Source organism: Rhinatrema bivittatum, unplaced genomic scaffold (genome assembly GCF_901001135.1).
Source record: "Rhinatrema bivittatum unplaced genomic scaffold, aRhiBiv1.1, whole genome shotgun sequence".
NCBI lineage: Eukaryota > Metazoa > Chordata > Amphibia > Gymnophiona > Rhinatrematidae > Rhinatrema > Rhinatrema bivittatum.
The window spans coordinates 56,225-79,827 of record NW_021820760.1 but is presented as its reverse complement, the minus strand read 5'-3'; the positions used below and the strand labels follow the sequence as shown (position 1 = coordinate 79,827).

At 43.5% G+C, this 23,603-nt stretch overlaps 1 protein-coding gene across 1 annotated transcript in view; it reads left to right on the top strand.

Annotated features, from left to right (window-relative positions):
• Positions 1 to 23,603, top strand: part of LOC115082089 (unconventional myosin-XVIIIb-like) — a 159,764-nt gene that overhangs the window by 102,659 nt on the left and 33,502 nt on the right. The window contains exons 10-13 of the mRNA XM_029586356.1: positions 13,872 to 14,026; positions 17,982 to 18,105; positions 19,876 to 20,076; positions 22,810 to 22,920. Coding sequence (XP_029442216.1) covers positions 13,872 to 14,026; positions 17,982 to 18,105; positions 19,876 to 20,076; positions 22,810 to 22,920 — 591 coding nt within the window. The remainder of the gene's footprint in view (positions 1 to 13,871; positions 14,027 to 17,981; positions 18,106 to 19,875; positions 20,077 to 22,809; positions 22,921 to 23,603) is intronic.

Here is a 23,603-nt window from a genome sequence, read left to right as displayed (position 1 = left end):
AGTCTGTAGCAAGTGAAGCAGATTCAGCAATGAGGGAACTCATTGCCAAGTTGTCGGTAGGCAGGGCCAGCTGGTTAAAATATCCTGGAAGACTGACGTCATCCAGAGGGGACGCCCCGAAGGCTCCCGCCATGATGTGCTTAATATTGACCTGTGCACGCACGCCTAGGGGATTCCAAGGGCAAGATGGCGTCGGCAGCGTCCGTGGCATCCAGGGAGGCCTGGGAACGGTGGGCAGGCCAGTGATAGCTGGCGGAGGCCACAAGTCTTCCCCACAGAGTCAAAGCTGCAAAAAAGGAGGTGAGCAACAGAGGTCGGAGCCATCTGCGACCAATGGGTGTAACAGTACCCCCCCCCCTTCTTAGGGCCCCTCCCTGGGGTTTTTGGTTCTCTTAGGTGAGAAGTATGGAACTGTTTGATCAGTTCTTTATCGAGCATATTGACTGCAGGCTCCCAGCTGTTCTCTTTGGGGCCAAATCCTTCCTGCGAGATCGGACACTCCCAATGCCTTTCGCGCTTCCTCATGTCCAAGATGTCCTCAACCTGATACGTTATATCCTCTTCAGCAGCCAGAGGTTGAGCTTCAGGCGGTTTCTTAGAGAATTGATACAGGATGAACAGCTTTAATAGCGAGATGTGGAAGGCGTTGTGGATCTTAAGTGATATGGGTAGATGAAGGCTATAAGTGACCGGGCCCAGCCGGCGAAGTACGGGGAAAGGCCCGATGTATCTGGGAGCAAAGCGAGCTGAGGGTAGTTTCAAACGAATAAAGCGGGTGCTGAGCCACTATCTCCGGGGTTAAACTGAGAAGCTGCTCGATGATGGGCATCATAGAACGTATTTGCCTTTTGACCAGCCTGCTGTAGAAGTTGTTTGGTGTGTTCCCAAAGTTGGTGTAATTCTTGTGCAGAGGCCTGTGCTGCCGGAGACAACACAGACAGGGGTACTGGAAGAGGAGGCAGAGGCTGGTGTCTGTATACTATTTGGAAGGGCGAAGATCCAGTAGAAACAGACTGGTGGGAGTTTAAGGCAAACTCGGCCCAGGGTAGTAAGTCGGACCAGTCATTCTGCCGAGAGTTCACATATGCCTGGAGAAACTGCTTTAGAGTACGGTTCGTCCTCTGTCTGTCCATTGGCCTGCGGATGGTAGGCCGATGTGAGGTCCAAGGATATGTTGAATTTCTTACATAATGTCCTCCAGAATTTTGCCATAAATTGAACCCCTCGATCAGAGACTATTAGGGATGTGAATCGTTTTTCTGACGATTGAAAATATCGTACATTATTTTCAAATTCGTCTGAAATCAGGGGCTCCCTGAAACTGATAGGAAAACCCCACGAAATTGTTTGTAGGGTTCTCTTATCGTTCTGGGAGAGGCCAGGAAAAATGGCACACAAAAACAACCCCTAAACCCACCCCGACCCTTTAAAACACATCCTTTAGCTTCCCCCACCCTCCTGACCCCCCCCCAAACTTTTTAAAAGTACCTGGTGGTCCAGTGGGGGTCCCGGGAGCCATGTGACAGGGTATCCGTGCCATTGGCCGGCCCCTGTCACATGGCGCTGGCTGTCCATTACTCCTACATGTGACAGGGGCCGGCCAATGGCACGGATACCCTGCCACATGGTAAGGGCAAAGGGCCATCGGCGGCATTTTGATTAGTGGCAGCCGACGGCCCGAGAGCGGGAGATCACTCCCGGGACCACCACTGGACCACCAGGTACTTTTAAAAAGTTTTGGGGGGGGGGGGGAAGCTAAAGGATGTGTTTTAAAGGGTCGGTGTGGGTTTTTTGTTTATCGGCTTGGGCGCAGCCGATAAAAAAAACAACCTGATCGGACCGCACAAAAAAAATTTCCTGATAGTCTCTAGAGAATATGTGTCTTGGGATTCCATGGAGACAAAAAACATGACGAATGAACAATTTCGCTGGGGCCGAAGGTAGACCAAGTAACGCCACGAAGTGAGCCATCTTCGAAAAGCGGTCCACGGTGACCCAAATGGTGTTGTTGCCACTGGATGGGGTAAATCCACAATGAAATCCATGGTTATATGTGTCCACGGCTCACTAGGTGCAGGAAGAGGTTGAAGGAGCCCCCAAGGGTGGCCTGCCGGTGGCTTGTGCCGGGCGCAAGTGGGGCATGATTCTACACATGCTTGAGCATCTTTTTTCATGGTGAGCCACCAGTAGAATCTCTGAAGAGTGGAAAGAGTTCTAGCTTCTCCGAGCAAGGAATCATGTGCCCAGTGGAGGATTTTCCTTCTGAGTGGTCGGGGAACCACCGTCTTCCCGGATGGCACCGTGTGCGTGGCAGAGAGGAGAACTCTCGTGGGAGAGTGCATCAGCTCGGGTGTTCTTGTTGGCTGGCCGGTATCTCAAGAGGAAATTGAACCGGGTAAAAAAAAAAAAAGACCAGCGGGTCTGCCTGTGATTCAGGCATTGAGCATGGTGTAAGTACTCGAGGTTCTTGTGGTCAGTGTATACCGTGATTTGGTATTGCACTCCCTCGAGCCAGGGACGCCATTCCTCGAAGGCCAGTTTAATTGCCAGTAATTCCGTGTCCCCGATTCCATAATTACGCTCCGCTGGGAAGAAGTGTTGGGAAAAGAATGAGCATGGGTGCAAGGTTTGATTGGCTGAATGCTGGCTGAGGACTTCACCAACCTCAACGTCCGAAGCGTCCACTTCAATGATGAAGGGTTGTCAGGGGATCTGGGTGACATAAACATGATTGTTGTAGGAACGCCTCCTTGAGTTCTTGAAAGGTGGCCACGGCTTCAGATGACCACTGGGAGGGACTGGCTCCCTTTCAAGTCATAGCTGTGAGTGGGCAGTCAGCATTGAATAATGGTGGATGAATGACCTGTAGTAGTTAGTAAAACCAAGGAATCTTCGAAGTGCCTTGGTTGGTCTTTTGTGGATCCATCTGGAACCCCTGGCTTGAGACCACATAGCTCAGAAAAGGACAGATTCCTGATGAAAGGAGCATTTCTCCAGCTTGGCATATAACTGGTTATCCCTTAAGCGTTGTAGAATGTTGGCGATGTCCACGTGGTGGCTGTGAAGGTCTTGCGAAAATACCAGGATGTCGACCAGATAAACCACAACACAACTGTAGAGCATATCTCTGAACATTTCATTCATCATATTCTGAAATACTGCCAGAGCGTTGCAGAGGGCAAACGGCATTACCAAATATTCAAAATGGCCGTCACGGTTGTTAAATGAGGTTTTCCATTCGTTGCCCCAGTGTATCCTAACCAAATTATAGGCTCCTCTGAGGTCCAATTTGGTAAAAATCTTGGCTCCTTGGAACCTGTCAAAAAGTTCAGAGATTATTAGCAGAGGGTAGCAATCCTTCTGGGTAATCTCATTTAAGCCATGGTAATCTATGCACGGCCGGAGGGAGTTGTCCTTTTTTCCCACAAAAAAGAACCCGGCTCCAGCGGGAGACTTAGAAGGCCGAATGAAGCCTTTCACCAAATTCTTTTGTATATATTCAGACATTGCCTTTGTCTCAGTCAGAGAAAGTGGGTATACTCTTCCTCGGGGAGGCTCTGTGTTGGGTAATAAGTTTATAGCATAATCAAATGAACAGTGAGGCGATAAAGTGTCTGCGGCTTTCTTGGAAAACATGTCTTTAAAGGAGGAGTACTGCAGCGGAAGACCCGAATAGATGTTGTTGTAGCTAGGCAAGGCATCGGGGAATGACCTCCAAGCACTTTCCATGCAAGAGTTGCCCTAGTGGGACAATTGTAGAGTGCCCCAATCGAATTGTGGTGTGTGCAGTTGTAACCATGGCAGTCTGAGAACCACAGGGTGTATAGCCTTATCCAGGATCAAGAAAGAAATGGTCTCTGTGTGCAGTGACCTGGTACGTAGTTGGATGGGGACCGTGGAGAAGGTGACTTCACCTGGTAATGGTTCGCCATGAATTGAAGAAAGTAGCAATTGCGCAGGAGTCTGGACAGTGGGGATCTGAAGGTGTTCCACGAGTTGTCGGAGTATAAAATTTCCACTGGCCCCGGAGTCCACCAGTGCCAGGGTGTGAAATTCCAGAGCACCCGAGTTGATTGAGACTGGCAGTGTCAGTGGGGGAGAGGGTGCGGTCTGGCCTAAGAGGAGTCCTCTGGCAGATCCTAAGCCTGGGAGTTTCCCGGACAGAGTGGACAGGAGGGTACCGCATGACCCAGTTGGCCACAATACAGGCAAAGACCTGATCTTTGCCGATGGTGCTTCTCTTTTGCGGATAGATGGCTGTGACCCATTTGTATCGGTTCCTCTTCCTCAGTGCTTGGTATAGGAGCGGTCTGGGTGGATGGTTTTGGGCAAATGCATGGAACACCTGAAGACATCCTCTTGGATCCCCTAGCCTCATGTGATCACTCACACAGATAGCGATCAATGCGACTGACGAGGTCAATGAGAGAATCCAATGCCTCAGGGAGTTCTTCACTAGAGATGTCATGGTAGTGGTCTGCAGCGTGGGGTACACCAATGAGGCTCCTCACTAGAGATGTCACGGTAGTGGTCTTTAGAGCAGAGGTACTCACAGTAGTAGAGGTTCCAGGGGAAGTCCCGGGAAACGAAGTAAAAGATAGTCCAAGGCAACTTCAGAGCGGATAGCCAGAGACGAGGAAGGGCTCCCGAGGAGTGGGTACCCATAGCGTCTCACGCCAAAGGAGCAGGAACTGGAATGGGAGGTCCGTAGCAAGTGAAGCGGGTTCAGCAAAGAGGGAACTCATTGCCAAGTTGTTGGTAGGCAGGGCCAGCTGGTTAAAATATCCTGGAAGACTGACATCATCTGGAGGGGACACCCCCGAGGTTCCCACTAGGGGTGTGCATTCGGATTGACCGCATTAGTAAAACGCAACTCATATTTTTTTTTTACTTAAAAAATTGATTCGACATAAACGATCGGATTTCCCACATATCGAACATAGATATGTTCGATATGTGGGAAATCGCGATTGTTGAGCCAAAATAAAAATATAAACCCCCTCACCCTCCTTAATCCCCCCCCCGACTTACCACAACTCCCTGGTGATGGAGCGAGGAGTGAGGACGCCATTTCTGCAATCCTTGGCGAGAAGCATGTGACATCGGCGGCACGTCGAGTGACGCCGGCGTCACGTGATTCCCGGCTCGTTCGCGCCGGACGGCTCGTTCGGCCCAAAAAGAACTTTTGGCCAGCTTGGGGGGGCCCCCCCAAGCTGGCCAAAAGTTCTTTTTGGGCCGAACGAGCCGTCCGGCGCGAACGAGCCGGGAATCACGTGGCGCCGCGTCACTCAGACGCGACGTCACGTGATTCCCGGCAAGTTCGCGCCGGACGGCTCGTTCGGCCCAAAAAGAACTTTTGGCCAGCTTGAGGGGGTCAGGAGGCCCCCCCCAAGCTGGCCAAAAGTTCTTTTTGGGCCGAACGAGCCGTCCGGCGCGAACTTGCCGGGAATCACGTGACGTCGGCGTCACGTGATTCCCGGCTCGTTCGCGCCGGACGGCTCGTTCGGCCCAAAAAGAACTTTTGGCCAGCTTGGGGGGGTCAGGAGGCCCCCCAAGCTGGCCAAAAGTTCTTTTTGGGCCGAACGAGCCGTCCGGCGCGAACGAGCCGGGAATCACGTGACGCCGCGTCACTCGACGTGCCACCGACGTCACATGCTTCTCGCCAAGGATTGCAGAAATGACGTCCTCACTCCTCGCTCGATCACCAGGGAGTTGTGGTAAGTCTGGGGGGGGGATTAAGGAGGGTGAGGGGGTTTAAATTTTTTTTTTGCACATATGTACATATACCCAACTCATTGGATTTTTTTTATGTCCATATTAGCCGCAAGTGGGACCCCCTTTCGGACATAAAAAATATGAACATAAAATTTTGCTCTGCACATCCCTAGTTCCCACCATGATGTGCTTAATACTGGCCTGTGTGTGCGCGCCTAGGGGATTCTGAGGGCAAGAAGGCGGTCGGCAGCATCCGTGGCGTCCAGGGAGGCCTGGGAACAGTGGGTAGGCTGGTGATAGCGGGCGGAGGCCTCAACCCACAAAGGCACCCTCGACGCTATTTAATATATACATGATTCCCCTTACCACGCTTCTCACTAACCTGCACATCAAGCATTTTATTTATGCTGACGATGTGCAACTCATCTTCCCTTTCTCTGACTCTATCCAAACTGCTTTACAAAACTGGGAATCCTGTCTTTCCTCCATCAACCAACTCCTAAAGGACATGCACCTAGCTCTAAACTCCAACAAGACTGAGCTATTAATCATATCTAATAGGCAACCGCTCCCAGACATCCCACTTGTTTACTCGTCTACCAACTTCCCATCACACACTCGTAATTTAGGAGTCATTATTGATAATCACCTTTCTTTTAAACCATTCATTAAATCCATCATAAAGGATTGCTATTTTAAGCTACAAACGATAAAGAAACTCAGACCCCTACTACACTTCACTGATTTCCACACAGTACTCCAGTCTATTATTTTATCAAAAATTGACTATTGCAATGCACTCTTCCTTGGCATTCCCGCAACACACACTAAGCCATTACAACTCCTACAAAATGCCGCCACTCGGATACTGTCAAACACAAAGAAAAGAGATCACATCACTCCCACACTTATCGAACTACACTGGCTCCCTATACAGTCACGAATTCTATATAAAACTCTATCTATCATACACAAGAGTCTATTAAATTCCAACCTCAACTGGCTTAATCCCCCCCCTCCTACCTCGCACCTCCAAGAGACCTACCCGCCCAGCCCTCCAAGGAACACTTCGTGCCCAATCTATCAAATCTTTTAAACTCTCCTCTACTATAAACAGAGCCTTTGCTCTTGCCGGCCCCACCATATGGAACTCCCTGCCCCATGATATTCGCATGGAGACATATACCCCCACTTTCAAAAAGAAACTTAAAACCTGGCTCTTTCAACAAGCCTACCACATGTCACCCCCTATTACATAAAACCCCCCTGTGAATTTTACAATGTCATTTTGTTATGAACGCCTTATGTCCGCTGATTTTGTACTGTGCACTCTCATGTATATAGTTATAGTTACAGTTCTATTGCTTTGCATCTACCCATTGATGTTTGTTATATGTAAGGGCTCCTCCCAAAAGTTAATTGTATTTTTCCTAGTTCACTAAGTTATCTGTTACATGTAAGGGCACCGCCCAAAAGTTTTTGTTTATTGTGAACCGATGCGATGTGCAAACGGATATCGGTATAAAAGAGATGTTAAATAAATAAATGTGCCTTCCCTCAAGAAGGCACACCTCACATCCACTAAGGATTGAGCCCTCTCTGTTGCTGGCCCCACCCTCTGGAACTAACTATCCGCATACCTCCGACTTGAGCCATGCACCATTAAATTCAAAAATAAGCTAAAGACTTGGCTCTTCAAGCAGGCTTACCCAGACTAGACCCTCCTGCACCGTTGACCCTATGCTGCATCAGCACTTGACCATAAATTATGTATAAAGTTTCTCACGTTGTTCTCCTGTTATTTACATTTTATGTTGCTTACTTATGCCAGTTTTCGGCCTCTCGTCTCTCTATACTCTGTTTTCCCATACCCAGTACCTGTTTGATGTATTTTCCACCTGCAGTTCTAATGTAAACCGGTATGATGTGTCCACTAATACCGGTATAAAAAAAAGCGTTAAATAAATAAATAAAAATAAGTCTTCCCCATGGAGTCAAAGCTGCAAAAGAGCAACAGAGGTCGCAGCTGTCTGCAACCGACGGGCGTAAGAAATTGTTTTGGAAATGGCTCTCTTACTGTGCAACAACCAAAGTTGGGTTGCTTCAGAGTTTGCGATCATTCGATCATAACTCAGGAACCTCTTAACGAATGGGATTCACCATTCATTTTTGTTTGGTTATCTTCCAGATTGAGGTTCAAAGGTAGGGTTTGGCACAGAATGATCTAATAATAAAATAGGTCTATTCCGGGAGAGAACTCATGCAGATAAATAAGAAAGTTCAGGCATCGCTGAACTGTAAATCTGAGTGAGTTTGTTCTTTATGTTGCTTGTTCATTGTGTTTGTGGTTGGATTCCAAGTCCCTCAACTGCAGGAGCATCCAGGAGTATTATGCATACATCGCCATACTGCTGCTGAAATAATGTTAAAAATACCAAACAATAGCATAATCTTTTGTACATTTAATTCAGTGCATCATTACTGTGCGCCTCAAGGACAGATGTTTCATGAGACTGGGGGAACTTCAGGGAGGTTACTCTTTCATTTCCAATAACAAAGCAAAGAAAGGTTTTAGAAGTGGCTAGTGTAGTTCTAACAAAAGGCAATGAAGTTAGGTCAGCTTCCCCTAGGAAAAACACATTTCTTTGGCACATTAAATAGTAATAAAAATTCAACCATTCCTGGGGAATGGATAAAAGAAAGCATCCCATTTGGTGTCATATACTTATTCTATAATTACAGGCTTCATTAACTCAACATTTTGCTTATTTAAAGCAACTTTTTAATGACAGTACTTTCTCATTTTGACTATAGTGGTTTACTGGTAGTCCAGGACATAATAGAATCATTATATGTAAATAGTTTTCCTGTTTAATAAGCAAACTTCCTTTTGTTATTTTTATTTTCCAATATAATTGCAGTATCTCTTTCAAACGAGCATGAATTTTTAATAAATATCCAAATCCTTTGGATCCAAAGGGTTGACGTCTATGGAGTCCCAAAACCAGGCATGTGCAAATTGATATGAATTATATTGGAACCCAGCTCAATCTGGGGTATTTGGAGAATCAGAGTCAAAAGTGACACAGCCACAAATGAGAGGCATTGGCGACACAAACCTGATAAATCTAGGGCTGGCCTGATTATCACTGGCTTGTATTCATTCCGGAGCTCGAGATCCTGTTTTTGACCTGACAGAGCTTGTTAGGAATGCGCACTCATTTGAAATGAAATGGAAATTTTAACAAAGTTTCCTGTTTCATTTTAATTCATTTTTAAAACAAAATAAAAGAAATGAAAACAAAATGTTGGCCTTTTAACCTTCTGAACATGCTCAGATTAATTTCTTCTGACATTTCAGAGCTGCTGTCAATAAGGAAAGCTGACAACAAAAATAAAGGATTTACTCAGAGAGAAGCTAGCATTTAAAGCGAGTTATGTGGATATACCTAGGGTTGAGGGGCTTTTCTAGAAAGAAGAAAGTCAGCATCGTTAGTGACCTAGTCCTGGGGAAAAAAGTATTTTCTTCTTGTAATAGCATGTATGGTGTACACATTAATACCAGGCAGTTGATGCCACTAGTAAGCACAAGAGAAGAGTACCACATGTTGTATAAGAGAATGTGTCACATTATAGATGGTTATGTTCAGATTATTTTTGATATAGTTAGGGCCCATCCCAGGAAGACTTGGCCACACAGTCTGAACAATGAACTTCCTTTATTATTTTCTCAAGGTGCCCATATAATCTTTAATGACAACTTTATATTCTGGCTGAACATTACACATGCTGATCTGCTGAACATTATACTCCACATCATATGATTTTCTTTTTATTTTTTTCTCTGACTTGTCATAGTCTCAAAATATATCAGGGCCAAGTCACACACACAGTCAGAATGCACTCTCTTCAAGCCCCGTACAGTGGATTCTTCACTGAGGGAGGGGCGGGGCAGTGGGAGAGGAGGATATCCTCCAGGGCCCAAGGCAAACAGTTAAAAGGCCCATAGACACGACTATCCGAGCCAAGCCCGAGCAACTTGTATTTTACAACAGCCCAACTACGTGTGTATATGCGCATACGTGAGCTTGAGGAATCCAACGCATGGCAAAAAGGGACAGAGTTAGGGCATGCCAGGGGCGTGTCAGGGGGCGGGGCCAACATTTGCATGTGTAAATACAGATTTTAAATCCTAGACCCAAAGCGTGCGTTCGGCTATTACCCGCACTTATTTACTTCTGCTCTTGATGAGGTGTAAATCTGAAGAAAATAAATTTTAGGCCTATAACAACTGGGTGAGGGGGTCTGGGTAAACTGGGGGGAGTGCTGGCTAAAGACCCAGAGAGGTCTGGATGACCTAGAGATGGACTGGGCAAATTGGTGGACTAAGTGGTCAAACTGGCTATTTCCTTCACGTGCGCCTGTTATAAAATCTGCTTAGCTGCACGTGTTAAAGCTGACAAATTGCTAAGGAAGATATGTGAATAACATTTGCTTGTGTATGTAACCACTTAACATTGGGAGCACACACATGCCCACTAGGTGTATTTTAAATAGAAAGGACCTGATTTTCAAAAGCATTTTCATGCTTAAAAATGGGGTTTATGCGTGTAAATGCACTTTACCCGTGTAAGTGGGCTTTTGAAAATTGCTACAATATTTGCTGTTGAATTGCCCATAGGATTTACCTCATAAGTGCACTTTATACACGTAAATGGCTTTCAAAAATTGCTACTGTGTAACTCCTTTGAAAATTCACCTGTTACTATGTCAGTCACCAAGTGCAATTAAAAGAACCAGAGGGACATTTGACTGGGCTTCCAGCACAAAGCCTTTTCTGAAGCATTTGTGCAACTAAAGAGATCTGACATAGACGGAATGTACGTCTTCTCTGGTAAATCGACAATGCTGAAATAAATACCTGTGTGGTCCCTCCTCCCTTGTTGCTGGGGCCTCTCATTTTAAAATCTAGGGTCTCATTACAACAGATACTCCCCTCCAGTTTAGAGTTCCTTGTAAACAGTACCTGATGCAGTTCTGCTTCTCTGCTGGATCTTTTTCTTTATTTCCACTCTTCTGTTTCCTCTTTTGTAGCAGTTAGGTAACCTCCTTTCTGGCACATAGCGGGCAGGAATAGATTGAGGGGTAGATTTTAGAACCCCTAAGCGTGGCAAATCAGGGAGATGTGCATATTTTAAGAAGCGTCCGTGAACGCGTTTATCTCCCGGGAAGTGCGCAAAAGATAAAGTCCAAAAAAGAGGCAGGGCATGAGCGTGATATGGGCGGGGCAGGGGGCATTCCGGGCATTCCAGGTACAAAACTTAGATTGTAAGCCCTCTGGGGACAGGGAAATACCTACAGTACCTGAATGTAAACCGGTGTGATATCTCAATTGAGATCGAATGTCGGTATATAAAAATAATAAATAAATAAATGGAAACCAGCTCATTAAGTATTTACGCACACAAGCAAGCCCGGGGTCCCCTCCCGCGTTACATTGGTTCTGCTATAGATGGTGTGTGCTAAGTTATAAAACAAAAAAAAACTAGGCTAGGTTTTAAGGTTTGGGGGAGGTAGGGTAAAAGAGAGGTTAGTTAGCTAGGGAGCTTAGGAAGTCCTATCCTGTAACTGGGTAAAGTGGGAATGAGCTGGATTAACTGATAATTGCGTCTGTGCGGTTTATATTAAAATCTCCTCCACTTATGCTATAGAAGCAGCACATGAGCGCATCCGTATAAAATGGCGCGCACATTTACGTGCATCCAGCTGATTTTATAAGATGCATGCATATACGCGCGCATGTTAGAAAATGGCCACGTCCATGGGCGCAAGCCAGCCTACGCATGTTCTTGTAAGCCCATGCGACTGAATTAAAGTTACCATCCCTGTAAGCACCTTGTGGGTGCCACTTCTCTCCGTTGCTTCCTCTGGATATTGGTTGAGTATCCTCATCTGGGAAATAAGTTCCCAAGCAAAACAAGATGATAGGAAGGATGGAAAAAACTTCCTTTCAACTGATGATCCAAAATAATCTTCTTTAACCTCAAAAAATAAAAACAGTTAGAAAGTCTCTTAAATCTCCAGAAATCCATCCCTCACTGAATTGGGTCTAGGATTTCTCCTTTAGACGTGTAACACAAAAATCCACAACTCCTCTAGGGGGTCTCTTACGTAGACATAGGAAACAGGTATTGCAGCAAATCACATGGGGGTGCTTTGTAACAGATAGTTTGTTCCACTCTCCATATCTAAATGCATAACCTTGCTACAGGGCGACACTCTAGCAGGGATCCCAGTGGGCTACATAGGCTAAGAAAAGAGGCTCAGGGGCCAGATTATAGAAAAGGTTGCCTTCCATTTTGTGAATGATTTTTAAAGGGTGTTACCCAGGCAAATCCTTGCAGCTGAGAATTCCCCTCTCCCTTTCCTCCCCAGCAGAAACTCTAGCTGCAGAGTTTCACAAGGTCGCCAGATATAACCGTGGGAAAAGGGGGTGATCCTATAGGTTGGGAGAGCGAGGAAGGAAGTCAGGGGACAATATGTGCCAGGATTTGATTTTCAAAGCTTCACATAGACTCTGCCCAAAGGTAAAAGCAGGCGCAAAGCCCTGCTCCTGCTCTACGTTTGGGCAGAGTCCATGTACTTATGGAACTCACCAAAACTAATTTTCAGAGAGAAACTATCTGGGTAGTTTCTCTTTGAAAAGCTGGCTTGAAGATCCACAGTTACAAAAGGTCCATGAAAATATATTAGTTGCTTCTAAAATTGTCTCTCTTTAAGGTAAATTTTAAAAGCCAGGAGATATGCGCACAAGTTGGGCCGGTGCGCCAAGTGAATTTTAAAAGCCTCCTGAGGACGCACGTATTCCTGCTGCGCACAAGTAAAAAGTTTCCAAAAGGGGTGGAGCATGGGCGTGGTCTGGGCAGGGCGAGGCGTGTCGGGGCCTGGCCAGGAAATGTGCGCGTAAATACTTATGCATACTTGCGTACACCAGGGTCCCCTGCCACATACATTTACTTCTATTATGGATGGCGTGTAACTTTTAAAACAAAAAAATTAAGGAAAATCAGTGGGGTTTTAAGGGTCGGGGCAAATAGGTGGGAAGGGAGGCTACTAAATTAGGGGGAGTTGCAAGCCCTATCCCTAAAGTGGGTGAACTGGGAATGGACTGGGAAAATAGCAAATAACATCGGTGTGAGTCCCTTGTAAAATTCCCCCATTATGTGGTAGATGCGGGATTTGCACATGTCCATTTAAAATTGCACATACATGTACGTGTGTACAGGATATTTTCTAACATGTATGTTATAAAATGGACACGTTTCTGGACATGGGTCGACAAACTTGCACACACGTGTGCCTGATTGCCTGTTTAAATGTTACCGTCCCTGAGTATATGGGAAAAATACTTAGTACACTTGGTCGGTGGAACGATAGCTAAAACACAGTACATCCAGCAACCTTCCTGTACCTATAGCTGTAGTTCTAATATACTGGCATTTGGCTGGATGACTAGCTGCATCAACATACAAATGAAAAGTGCCAGGATTCAAGAAATAAGAAGAACCATATGTGAAGTATCCACATCTGGTAGTAGGGCAACAAGCAACCCCACCTCTCAACACATCATCCCACTCACAAAATCTTCATTATCGTCACCATCATCATCATAATTAGCAAAAAGCAACAAATACCCCTCCCTCAAATAAATGACAGCAAATAAAAAAAATATCTGCAAATAACCACAAGAAAAGCAATAACATTGGTATTAGTATCACTGTTTAATAGAAAATATGTTTTACCAGTTCAATACTAGCCTACCAGATCAGTGCTGTTTACTAACAAGGGGTCAGATATGCAATGTTTAGCAGCAATTTTAGTTGAGTTGATATCTGCCTATTGAGAGACCCAGCAGAGATCACCAAATGCTGCACACCTTTAGTCATATTCATATTCTATCGTTCTAGAGAGATTTTCAGGGAATGTGTCTGTCCTAACAATTGGCACATTTGCACCAAATACAGCAACAAGGCTGAAGAATCACTCAAAGTTGCTTTGGACTTCTGTCCTCTGAGTGATAACCTTTATGAATTAATGACCCTAAACTGTGACCTGGAAATGAATGTATTATGTGATTTTTTTTTTTGGGTGCACAGCTCTCCGAGGTGCAAAACGCTTATGAAGGTGTCAAGCGGACGGCTCAGCAGATGAAAAGGAAGTGTAAACACCTGACCTCCGACCTGGAGGACACACGGGTCCTAATGGAAAGTCAGCAAAGCCGCAACCATGAACTGGAGAAGAAACAGAGAAAGTAAGCCTGGGACACTGGGACTTAGCCACTGCTTCTCGTGGCCATGGAGAAGGCTGTGTAAACAGACTTGTCCTCTGAAACTACAAATGGGTTTTCAATACAGTTTGCATACTGATAACTAAACGACCTGTGCATCTTAACAGAAGATGCAGATCACCAATGCCAGTGATACAGTGAGAAGATGTAAAAACATTTATATTTTTCTACTAAAATTTAGCACTTCTTTCATCTTTCTTGCTAATGTATGGGCCACTGTGAAAAAAAATGCATTATCATCAGCTATTAACATGTGCTAACGAGGTGTTTAACATGCATATTACAGCTGATGTTAATGAGATGCAAATGAGGCACAGGTTAACACAGAACAAAATACATGCATAAAAGCATGTGTTAATATGGTAGGAATCCAAAAACCTAACTAGGCCACCCTGAAATGCAGTTTTTGCATTAATGCATCTACAATACATTTTGCGCATTTTAACACACATTGCTGCATTGTAATAAGCTTTTTAGCCTACTTTTGCATCTGATTACCACTAATGCAAGCTAGTTTAGATATATTATCAAAGATGTTAATGTGCATTAATCACTTGTATTACATAATGCAGACATTTCCTTCACATTAACTCTTGCATTACTGAAATACATTCTGACTTCATAGCACAGGTTTCTGAGAAAGAGGTGGATTTCTGTAATTGATTTGCACTAACAAGTTCCCAATGCTTGACATGGTGCTGGCCATGGTAATCCATGAGAATCTACAGCTGTTTAGTGATCTGAATTGTATTATGTACACTAAAGGCACCTGAAGTCTCCACCACCATTCACTCACTATGACCTGGGTACTCTGGAAAATGGGCTGCTCTTAAACCTCAATTTTATGAAGGCGAAGTAAAAAAGGAATGATATGTCAGCCTAGGGATAGAACCAAGGCACTGCATCACTACATGAAATTCCCATTGAATTTGACAGTGGGTCTGGGAGAAGGGTGAGGTAGGATGGATGGGAGGTTTCAGGATCTGGGGGATAGAATCAGAAATCATAGGAAGAAAGATTTGAATTCTAGGGAGGGAACCAGGAGTTGGGAAAGATCCCTACTGTGCTCTGCTCGGTTCCCCCTTGCCTTCCATCTCCAGCCTCCTTCCCAATCTCTCCTTTCTCTCAAGCCCGCACTACTTCCCTTCCCTGCATTTCCTTCTCTTTCACTCCCAGACACATACGCTGCAGCCGATGCCCTCTCAATTCCCAGGCCCTACAAACTCTCGCTCAGACCCCTCTTAACCTCCCCACAATGCTGTCTGCTCACTTCCTCCTCTCCTCCCCTGTGGTTCCCTACAGCTTGATAAGAAAGCAGAGAATTGAGATTCAGCACAGCAGGAAAGCAGCAATTCTTCAGTTAGCTTGCTGCCTCAGATTATTGCCTCCTGGGGGCACAGGTCTAGTGTGCCTATTGTCAAATCTAGGCCTGGATAGATCTGTATCTAAAGGGTCAGCAGCAGTCATGTCGGGGGTTGATGTTGAACTTGAGGATTGAAGAAAGGTTGCATGCAATTTAAGAGCTCCATATGATTTATACCAAAGCTGGGTGTGGAAGATGCTATTCGGTTAATTCCTGTTGTGCCAAAGTACATCACTAACTTTATTTCCCAGATTTATGTGGATTCATTCTGACTACGAATACATTGGTCTTCATCATTTGAACGTGGGGTATGACTTAGTTTAAAAAAACAACAGAAGGACTAATTAAACAAACAGTATTTGTAGAGTTGCTAGGAATGTTCATTTACAAAGCTGGGACATTTTATTAGCTACAATATTTACTGGCTTGCTACAGTACTTCTAGGCAACTGAAACTAAATATTGGTCGCTGTAACCCATTATCACAGCTTTCAATTCATGGCTTTCTTGTTACTAGAGTTGTTAAAAAAAAAAAAAATAATAAATTCAGCTCTGCTTCCCAGTGATTCACTGCTAGATTCTAATCTAGAGTCATTTCTAAATGTCTGCTGAGTTATCAACTTTTAAACATGGTTGAGGGTAATTGTATAATAGCACATGCAGGGTTGAAATCCACATTTCTGAGCAAATCCGGACCTTAGCATAGCACCGAAGCGCACATTGAAATCTGCTTGACAGTGGATGTAAATGTCCCCATGGACATTTCAATGCACACACAAATGATTTCCCAGCCCCAGCTCTGCCTCCAGGAGTGCCAGTTTGCAGAAAGGTCCATGCAAAAAGGCTTCCACGCATATCTTATTCTTTATACTACAACTGCCAGGGTTAATTTCCAAAAAGCCAATTCAGATGCATAAAAATAGATTTTATATGTGGCAATGCTTTTGAATATTATTTCCAAACAGCACCACAGTATGACCTTAAGGTGGCAGAACTAGAATAAAGGGAGCAATTTTGAAACCATGCATTTTGGTACCTTTAATGTGCAAATATTGCCCCAGTGTTCAAAGTGAAAGTGTGCGTATTCTTTTGCTTTGAAATTTTCTATGGCTACAAAATGCCTGCAGACATTTTACACCCGTTTTTTTTCCGTGGGTTATTTTTCATCAATAGTGATGTGCATACATTTCAAAAGGCAATCTATGTATGTATTTTCCTCTTCCTCCCTTCCCCCCCTCAAGACCCAAACATGACTCCCCGTCCCTCAGAGTTGGGAATGTCTTCTCTGAATGTGGGATGGCAATTTTGAGATGCACAAAAATCGCTATTCGCAAACATAAATGGTTTTGAAAATGGCCCTCCCTGAGTATGGGCTAGAAACCATGTGACCGTAACGCAACTGTGGGTGCAAAACAATCACTGGGTGCTTCTAAGCAATAGTCAGGACATCTCTCCAATAATGACAGCCAGCGTTACAGCACGATGGCACATAATGACCTGACTGGCATCACAGTAGCATAGGAAAGGACCTATTCAGTCTGCCCAGTAGCATTTTGTCCACCTTTGGTGTGTATGAACTAAAATTCCCATATGGAGCCCAATACCCCCCCCCCCCCCCCCCCCATTCCTCATGTCCTTGACTCATCCTCCCAAAGCTGGACCACTGCCGTTAGGGCTGTTACTGCTACTCTATGCAGGTTACCCCCATGCCTTCTAGGAAGCACAATGCAAGCCTCGTTAGCCACTATGAATATTCATGAGATTATACTGGCATGCCTCCGGTTTAAGGACCGGGTTGATTTGCATTTTATGTACCTGGGAAAGCAGATCAGTCCAGGCCCTCAGGAAATAGAATTAAATAGCCTTGCAGTAGGGCAACAACTATTGATGGATATCAGTTCAAATGATAACTATTCTGAACTGCCTTATCCATAGTAATGTGCAGCAGCTGAATGTGTCCCTCCCTCCAAGTCTGACCCTACCCCTTGCCCAAAAAAAAAAAAAATCTAAGCTGATATGTTTTATAAGAATAGCTCCCTCCAGACAAGGTCAAGATCTCATGTTTGTTAAAATTGACTTTCTTACCAAAGGAATTCTTTAGCATTAAATGCAGGTTTCGCCCTACTGCATGCAATTTTTTCACACTAAACTAGTTCAATTTAATAACTGTAATTTTATGGTCGTCGTTTGTTGGGTGAAAAGTGACAAACTGCTTTAGATGAAGGGCTGAATGCAGGCAATACACATTTCAATACACAATTGAAATTACTTTATTTTTATGAATCTGGCTCTTTGATTTTAGATAAGTATCAAAATCCTCCTGGCACTCCCTGGGCATCCAGATATTTTATCGCTTTTTATTGGGAGGATCATTAAAAACCGTCCCCCTAGCACGCACAGACAAAAGCGTTTTTAAAAGAGCTCAGCCAAGTGAATAGATTTGCCAGAGGCTGCTTTACTGGTCACCTCCGATCCTCAAATAACATTTATCTGCAGCACTGATCCCATTAGCAGCCTGTGTTTTGAAGAGGTGTAATGCGAATGTTCTGTGTGGCAGGTTTGATATGCAGTTAGCTCAAGCCTTGGGGGAATGTGCCTTTGAAAAGAGTCTTCGTGAAAAAGTGACCCAGGAAAACACAACCTGCGGATGGGAGCTTGCAAAACATCAGCACAAACTGGAGGTAAAAGAAATCCGAATAAGAGTAGCCACATTTATGAATGATACCGAAAAGAGAAAAGAGACAGAGCAAAAACACAGAAAACTGCCGTTTTTGCTAAATATGTCCAATGCTATTGCTTTCGCATCCTCTGCGCTTACAGCAAGAGGGCTTTTGAAGCCCCATGTTAAATTATTTTATGGTAGCAAAGAGCGTCTCAGTGCAGCACAGCTGAGTAAGAAATAAGAGATACGTCACTGTTCATACTGCCATGGAACCCACTACTATATGTAGCCTATGTCCCAACTGGCCTCTAAATTTGTGTTCAGACCTGTCTTGATAACGTGTTGAAGCTTGAGGAGTTTGCCTCATGCCTCCAGAAAAATAGCTTCAGTGGCTATTGTTGAGCAGAATTCTAGTAGCCATTTTGGTGCTAAGGAGGAAGAGTGAATTCTTTGCGGACACGGAGGTGCAGTAGTTAACTGAGCTCCACATCCGTGCAAGTCACATCCAAAGAAAGGACCTATGTGTTCTTGAAAGCTAATGTGCTCTGCCATCTCTGACTTATTCTTGCTTTGGCCCGGTATAAGAGCTATCAGCTTGCAAAACAATCCCGGGGATGTTGGCTACTTACTTGTTTTCAGCCTCTGTCTTGTGGCATTTTGTGCATGAAGAATGTGCAAGTAACTATCGGTTCTTGCAAATGTCTTGTGTCATCGTGATTATTAATCACAGTGCAGTGCACTCTTTTCTCAGTGACAGCTGCTAGGCTTGGGTGAGATGCTTGTCATGGACCGCAAGTTTGTTGTCTGGCATTTCCTTCAAGTGACTGTTCAAGCTGGCTACCTGTCACTTCTAGCAAAAGGCAGATAAGGGCCCTTCTCTGAGAAACAAAGGAAAGGGCTTCCCAGATTTCAATGCAAAAAGCAGATAAACTTTTTTTTTTTAAACATCAACTTACTGTATTTATGATACGAAATATTTATATTTACTTTATAACCAGGCAAGATCTTTGCCAGAATGGAAAACAAGGCAATTCAAGCTGTTTTGATTAAAAATCAACACCATTGTTTTCTCTAATAAACTACAGGATCTGATTTATTAACATTTTTCTCCCATTCTTTGCCTGTAAGAACAGAAAAGCATTGAAAAATCAGGCCCTCAGTGGTTTATTATAGGTTTATCTAACGCTAATGAAAAAAAAAAAAAAGTTATATTCACTTTTTGAAGATAAAAGATGCATGTGAGAATTTTGAAAGCATTTAATATCACCTTCAAATCCATGAGGTCCATACTCAGAAGTTAGCCTGCTAAATGAATATTTGGGCACATAGCCAGCTAAATTCTAGCCAACTATTAAATTAGGTGGATAGATTTTAGCTGGATAAGTTAGGGGTGTTCCGAGGGTGTAATTGGGAGGAATTGAGTTAGCCGGCTAAGTTAACCTACTAATTCTTATATTCAGAGATAGTCGGTTAACAGACACAGTCTGGATAGCAAAGTTAGCCGGATAAACTGAATATAGCCAGCTACCTTAAAGTTAGCCAACTAATTATAGCCGGCTAACTTGAGGACAGCTCTGTGACCTGACCAGACTGAACCAAGTTATCCAGCTGTCTCATGAGAGCTAGCGTCAGAAATGTTAGTCCAATAAAAAGGTTTCACCAGTGTTTTTGTTGATTTTTATTTCTCCTAGTTCTATAAGGGTTTAACTCCCCTCCCCTCTTCTCCAGCTCACATACAAAAGAACTCCAAACCCAGACCTATCCTATAATGAACTTTTCCTATTTATAGCAAAAAGAACTAGAAGCTGTGAATATGAATAAGAGGATAGAAGTACTAGCGACTCAAGTGAAGGATCTCTCCGCCACGGACACCTTTGATAAGAATTCTGTGGCTTCCCTGAGGAAGAGGGTGTGGGAGCTGGAGGCCAGCACTACAGAACAAAGTCAGCTGCTGAAGGAACAAGACAATTCCATTCAGCAACTTGAACAGGTAATTTGCACAGCTTAGCATCTCCATAGATAGACTGCAATGTGCTGATATAATCTGACAGCTGCTTTAATTAAGTCACATAATTAAAAAATAAATTACATACATATGACTTTCTGAAGCCCCAGTGGTACTAGCACTGAATTGAAAGGAACATGAGGAGTCGGAACAGAGTTCAGGCTGTGAAGTAGTGGTACAGGAAGCAGAATGCATTAAGCCAATTGCTTTGTGAGGATTAATGAAAGAAATTAAATTTGAAGGATGATCAGGCAGAAAGAAAAATCACATGGTCCCAAGGTTATTAATGCAGAAAAGTTTAGACTCTGGGGACAACAGTGCAGTGGCATACATTTTTAGTGATTGACATCTTGTGATTTTTTTTGGAAATACACAAGAGGTAGGCAACCTCAGTCTGCTCAGGTTTACAGGATATCTCTAATGAATATGCATGAGATAGATTTGTATGCATACCGCAATTGTATACAAATCTGTCTTTGGCATATTCATTAGGGCTAAAACCCGAGCAGATTGGTGTCGCTGAATATTGGAGCTCAACTACCCCAACATGGAACAACAAAGTAGAAGCCAAATGGCACACCTTTCTAATATAGGTCAATATGCATGAAAAAGATATATCTCTAAAAGTTCAAAAAAAGAAAAAACAGGCAGTTCTAGATGCAGAATCACAAAATGCAGCCAGAAATAGACATATCTTTCCTGTGTCATGAATGTGTATATAAGTAAAGTCTTAGAGTTTGTATGTCAGAGAACTTGGCCATTTTGTTTTACTAGAAGAGTTGTTAGGACCATTGACCCTGGTGGAGGATTTAGGGCTGTTCATCGTGATGTACCATATTTCACTGTGGCAGGTCTTGGGCAGAAGTGCTGCATTATGGCATCTCTCGGTGATGCAATAGAAATGGCACAATATCAGGCAGAATGATTCGGTAGTGCCAGTGCCCGCCATTGTGTGAGGGTCTTAAGTACAAGTTTTGCGGTGCCTTTATTGTCAGGTGATGCATACTATGGACATGACTCATCATACTTCTGCATTATTTGCACTGACGAGAGCCGATTTCCACTAAACTGCCTTGTATCAGAGTGTGTGGGTACATTTATACTCATGCACCTTACAATGAATTTTCACATACTTTGTGTTTCTGCGGGTACAGAAATGGGGGCAAAGATACACATATAGATTTGAAAGTCAATTCTATGCATGTAATTTACTCCTCCAACCCAATCGCACCCCCAGGAACATTTCTTTTTATGTGGCTAATGTATGTGGTGGTGTGAAAGTATGAGCGTGTGTTTAGCCATTTGCTTATACTTTTACTGGTTTTCACCCAGGGAATCTAACTAACTATGGAGTTAACCAACTAGATCCAAAGTGTCCTCATAATTCTTTATTTATTTTTTTTTTTTGCTCCTTCTCCTTTGCCTTTCCTGATTAATAAGAATCAATCTTTATTGGATTATGGTAGACTGAGCCTTTATTCACAACTACGGGGTTTTCCCCCCTATATTTAATCCCCTTTACATAGTGCAGTGAAGGTCTTTGCCCAAAAATGGGGATCACAGATCGAGAATCCTTCTGGAACCCAGTCCATGTGCATACTCAGTCTGGCCAGTAGGTGTCACTGTTGTGCAATGACTGAGTGTCCTTTTCTACAGAACTCCCAGCCATGACTGGCCCAGGAAGTAGAACCTGGGACCAGGAATCAAACCTGGTCTTTTGCACATCATTGCTTGGCGCTGTTGCCAAGCCACTGGACTGGCCATGCACTTATAATTCTAATAGCTCAATTAAACTTGAATACTGGGGTTTAGTTCATTGATTAATGATGCTTGGGTAGAATAATTATTAATACATTAGTACTGATACTTCTAATAATATGAAGGACCACCAAATGATTTCTCTCAATAAGCAAAAATTACAGTGACTTTTTGCAGCTCCTGATATTTCCCCGTGACACCTTGCCATTTGGCTATTATTTGCATCCCTTCTTATTTCTGGTTGCTATGCATTTTTAAAATATTAAACATGCACCTTTGATAGCATCTAATATGGACCTCCACATTTTACTGGCAGTTTCTCCACGAATAATGTTGTTTGAGAGAAGACAAACGCAATACTTCCCGTCACTGAGGAGCATTTCATTAGAATTTTATGCAATAAATATTGCAGAATTTATTTTAGTTTTGCAGACCACTGCCATACACAATAGGCAACTAGAGCCTCCCAAATGTCCAGCCTCTCCTTTATCTGTAATCATAGCAAAACACCTTGTGGCCCATGCATCAATCCACAGAACATTACCCATCACTAATGGTATTTAGCACTGTATCACACTAGGCTGAATATTAATGGTCAGATGGCTGTATTATCTCGTATTCAAATAATAACCAAGAGCAGTCGCAGAGATAGTTTCATAGAACTGGAGCCATTAATGGACTAATGCAAATTTAATATCAGCACTAAAATAGCTTTAATAGGACTTTAATCTTTTTTTGTGGTGCTCAAGGCCTAAATATGTTTAAATGTATTAACTATGCTTCTGCTTTTTTCCCTGAGTAGAGAAGCTGCACGGTAATCTATCTTGATTTTTAGCCTTGGAAGTGTTGTCCCTTCTGTCTGGTTAATATTTTGTTGTGTCAAAGGCAAAAAGGAATTGAAACAGCATGCTTCCCTAATTGATTGTGTCATCTTGTTGGGCTGTGGACGTTTTCTCACAGATGCGCTTGCGATTTGAGATGGAAATCGAGGGGATGAAGCAGATTCACCTGAAGGAGCTGGAGGACAAGGAGGAGGAGCTGGAGGACGTTCAGCAGTCTTGCCAAAAGAGGGTAGGTTAGCAAATCAAGAGGTTTTCTTGGTCCTTTCTTTTGCTGCGACAAGCTGTGATCCTACCATTCTATTATATTTATTGAACTGAAGGGCACTAATAATCATCCTATCCAGCCAATGCCATCGGCCTTATCAAGGCATCATGAGAGTGGAGAACACGTTTCACTGAAAGTGAAGATAATCTAAATTGTGACTCATGAACGTACAGAATAACCCTAAAAATATCCTCACTCTTGTGTAAAACCTGTTACAAATTCTGCTGATTGTCATGCAAGCAATTCTTTCAAATAATTATAAAAACCTTTAACTGATGGCATGCACTCTGAAGAAAGGTACAAAGGGCAATCATGCTCAGGGAAAATCACACACTTCTTTTATTCCAAATCCTATTTTTTTAATCACGATCCTAAATACTGCCATAAATCATTTTGTTTTTTCAAATCTGTTTATTGATATTTTGTCAGGGAATTCAAAACATTAAAATTTTCCGTAAACAATCAGTGAACTAGCGAAGAAAAAGAGAGATCATTTGAGTTGTAACTGAGTACAGCAATACATGGTATAAGAAAACCCCAGCAATCCTGCCCCTGCTCCCCTTCCCAACTACCCTGCCCTTAGAAATGCTTTTCAAAGGATAATAATGAAGATAACAGCATCTAGTCAAATATCTGTAGATAGAAAT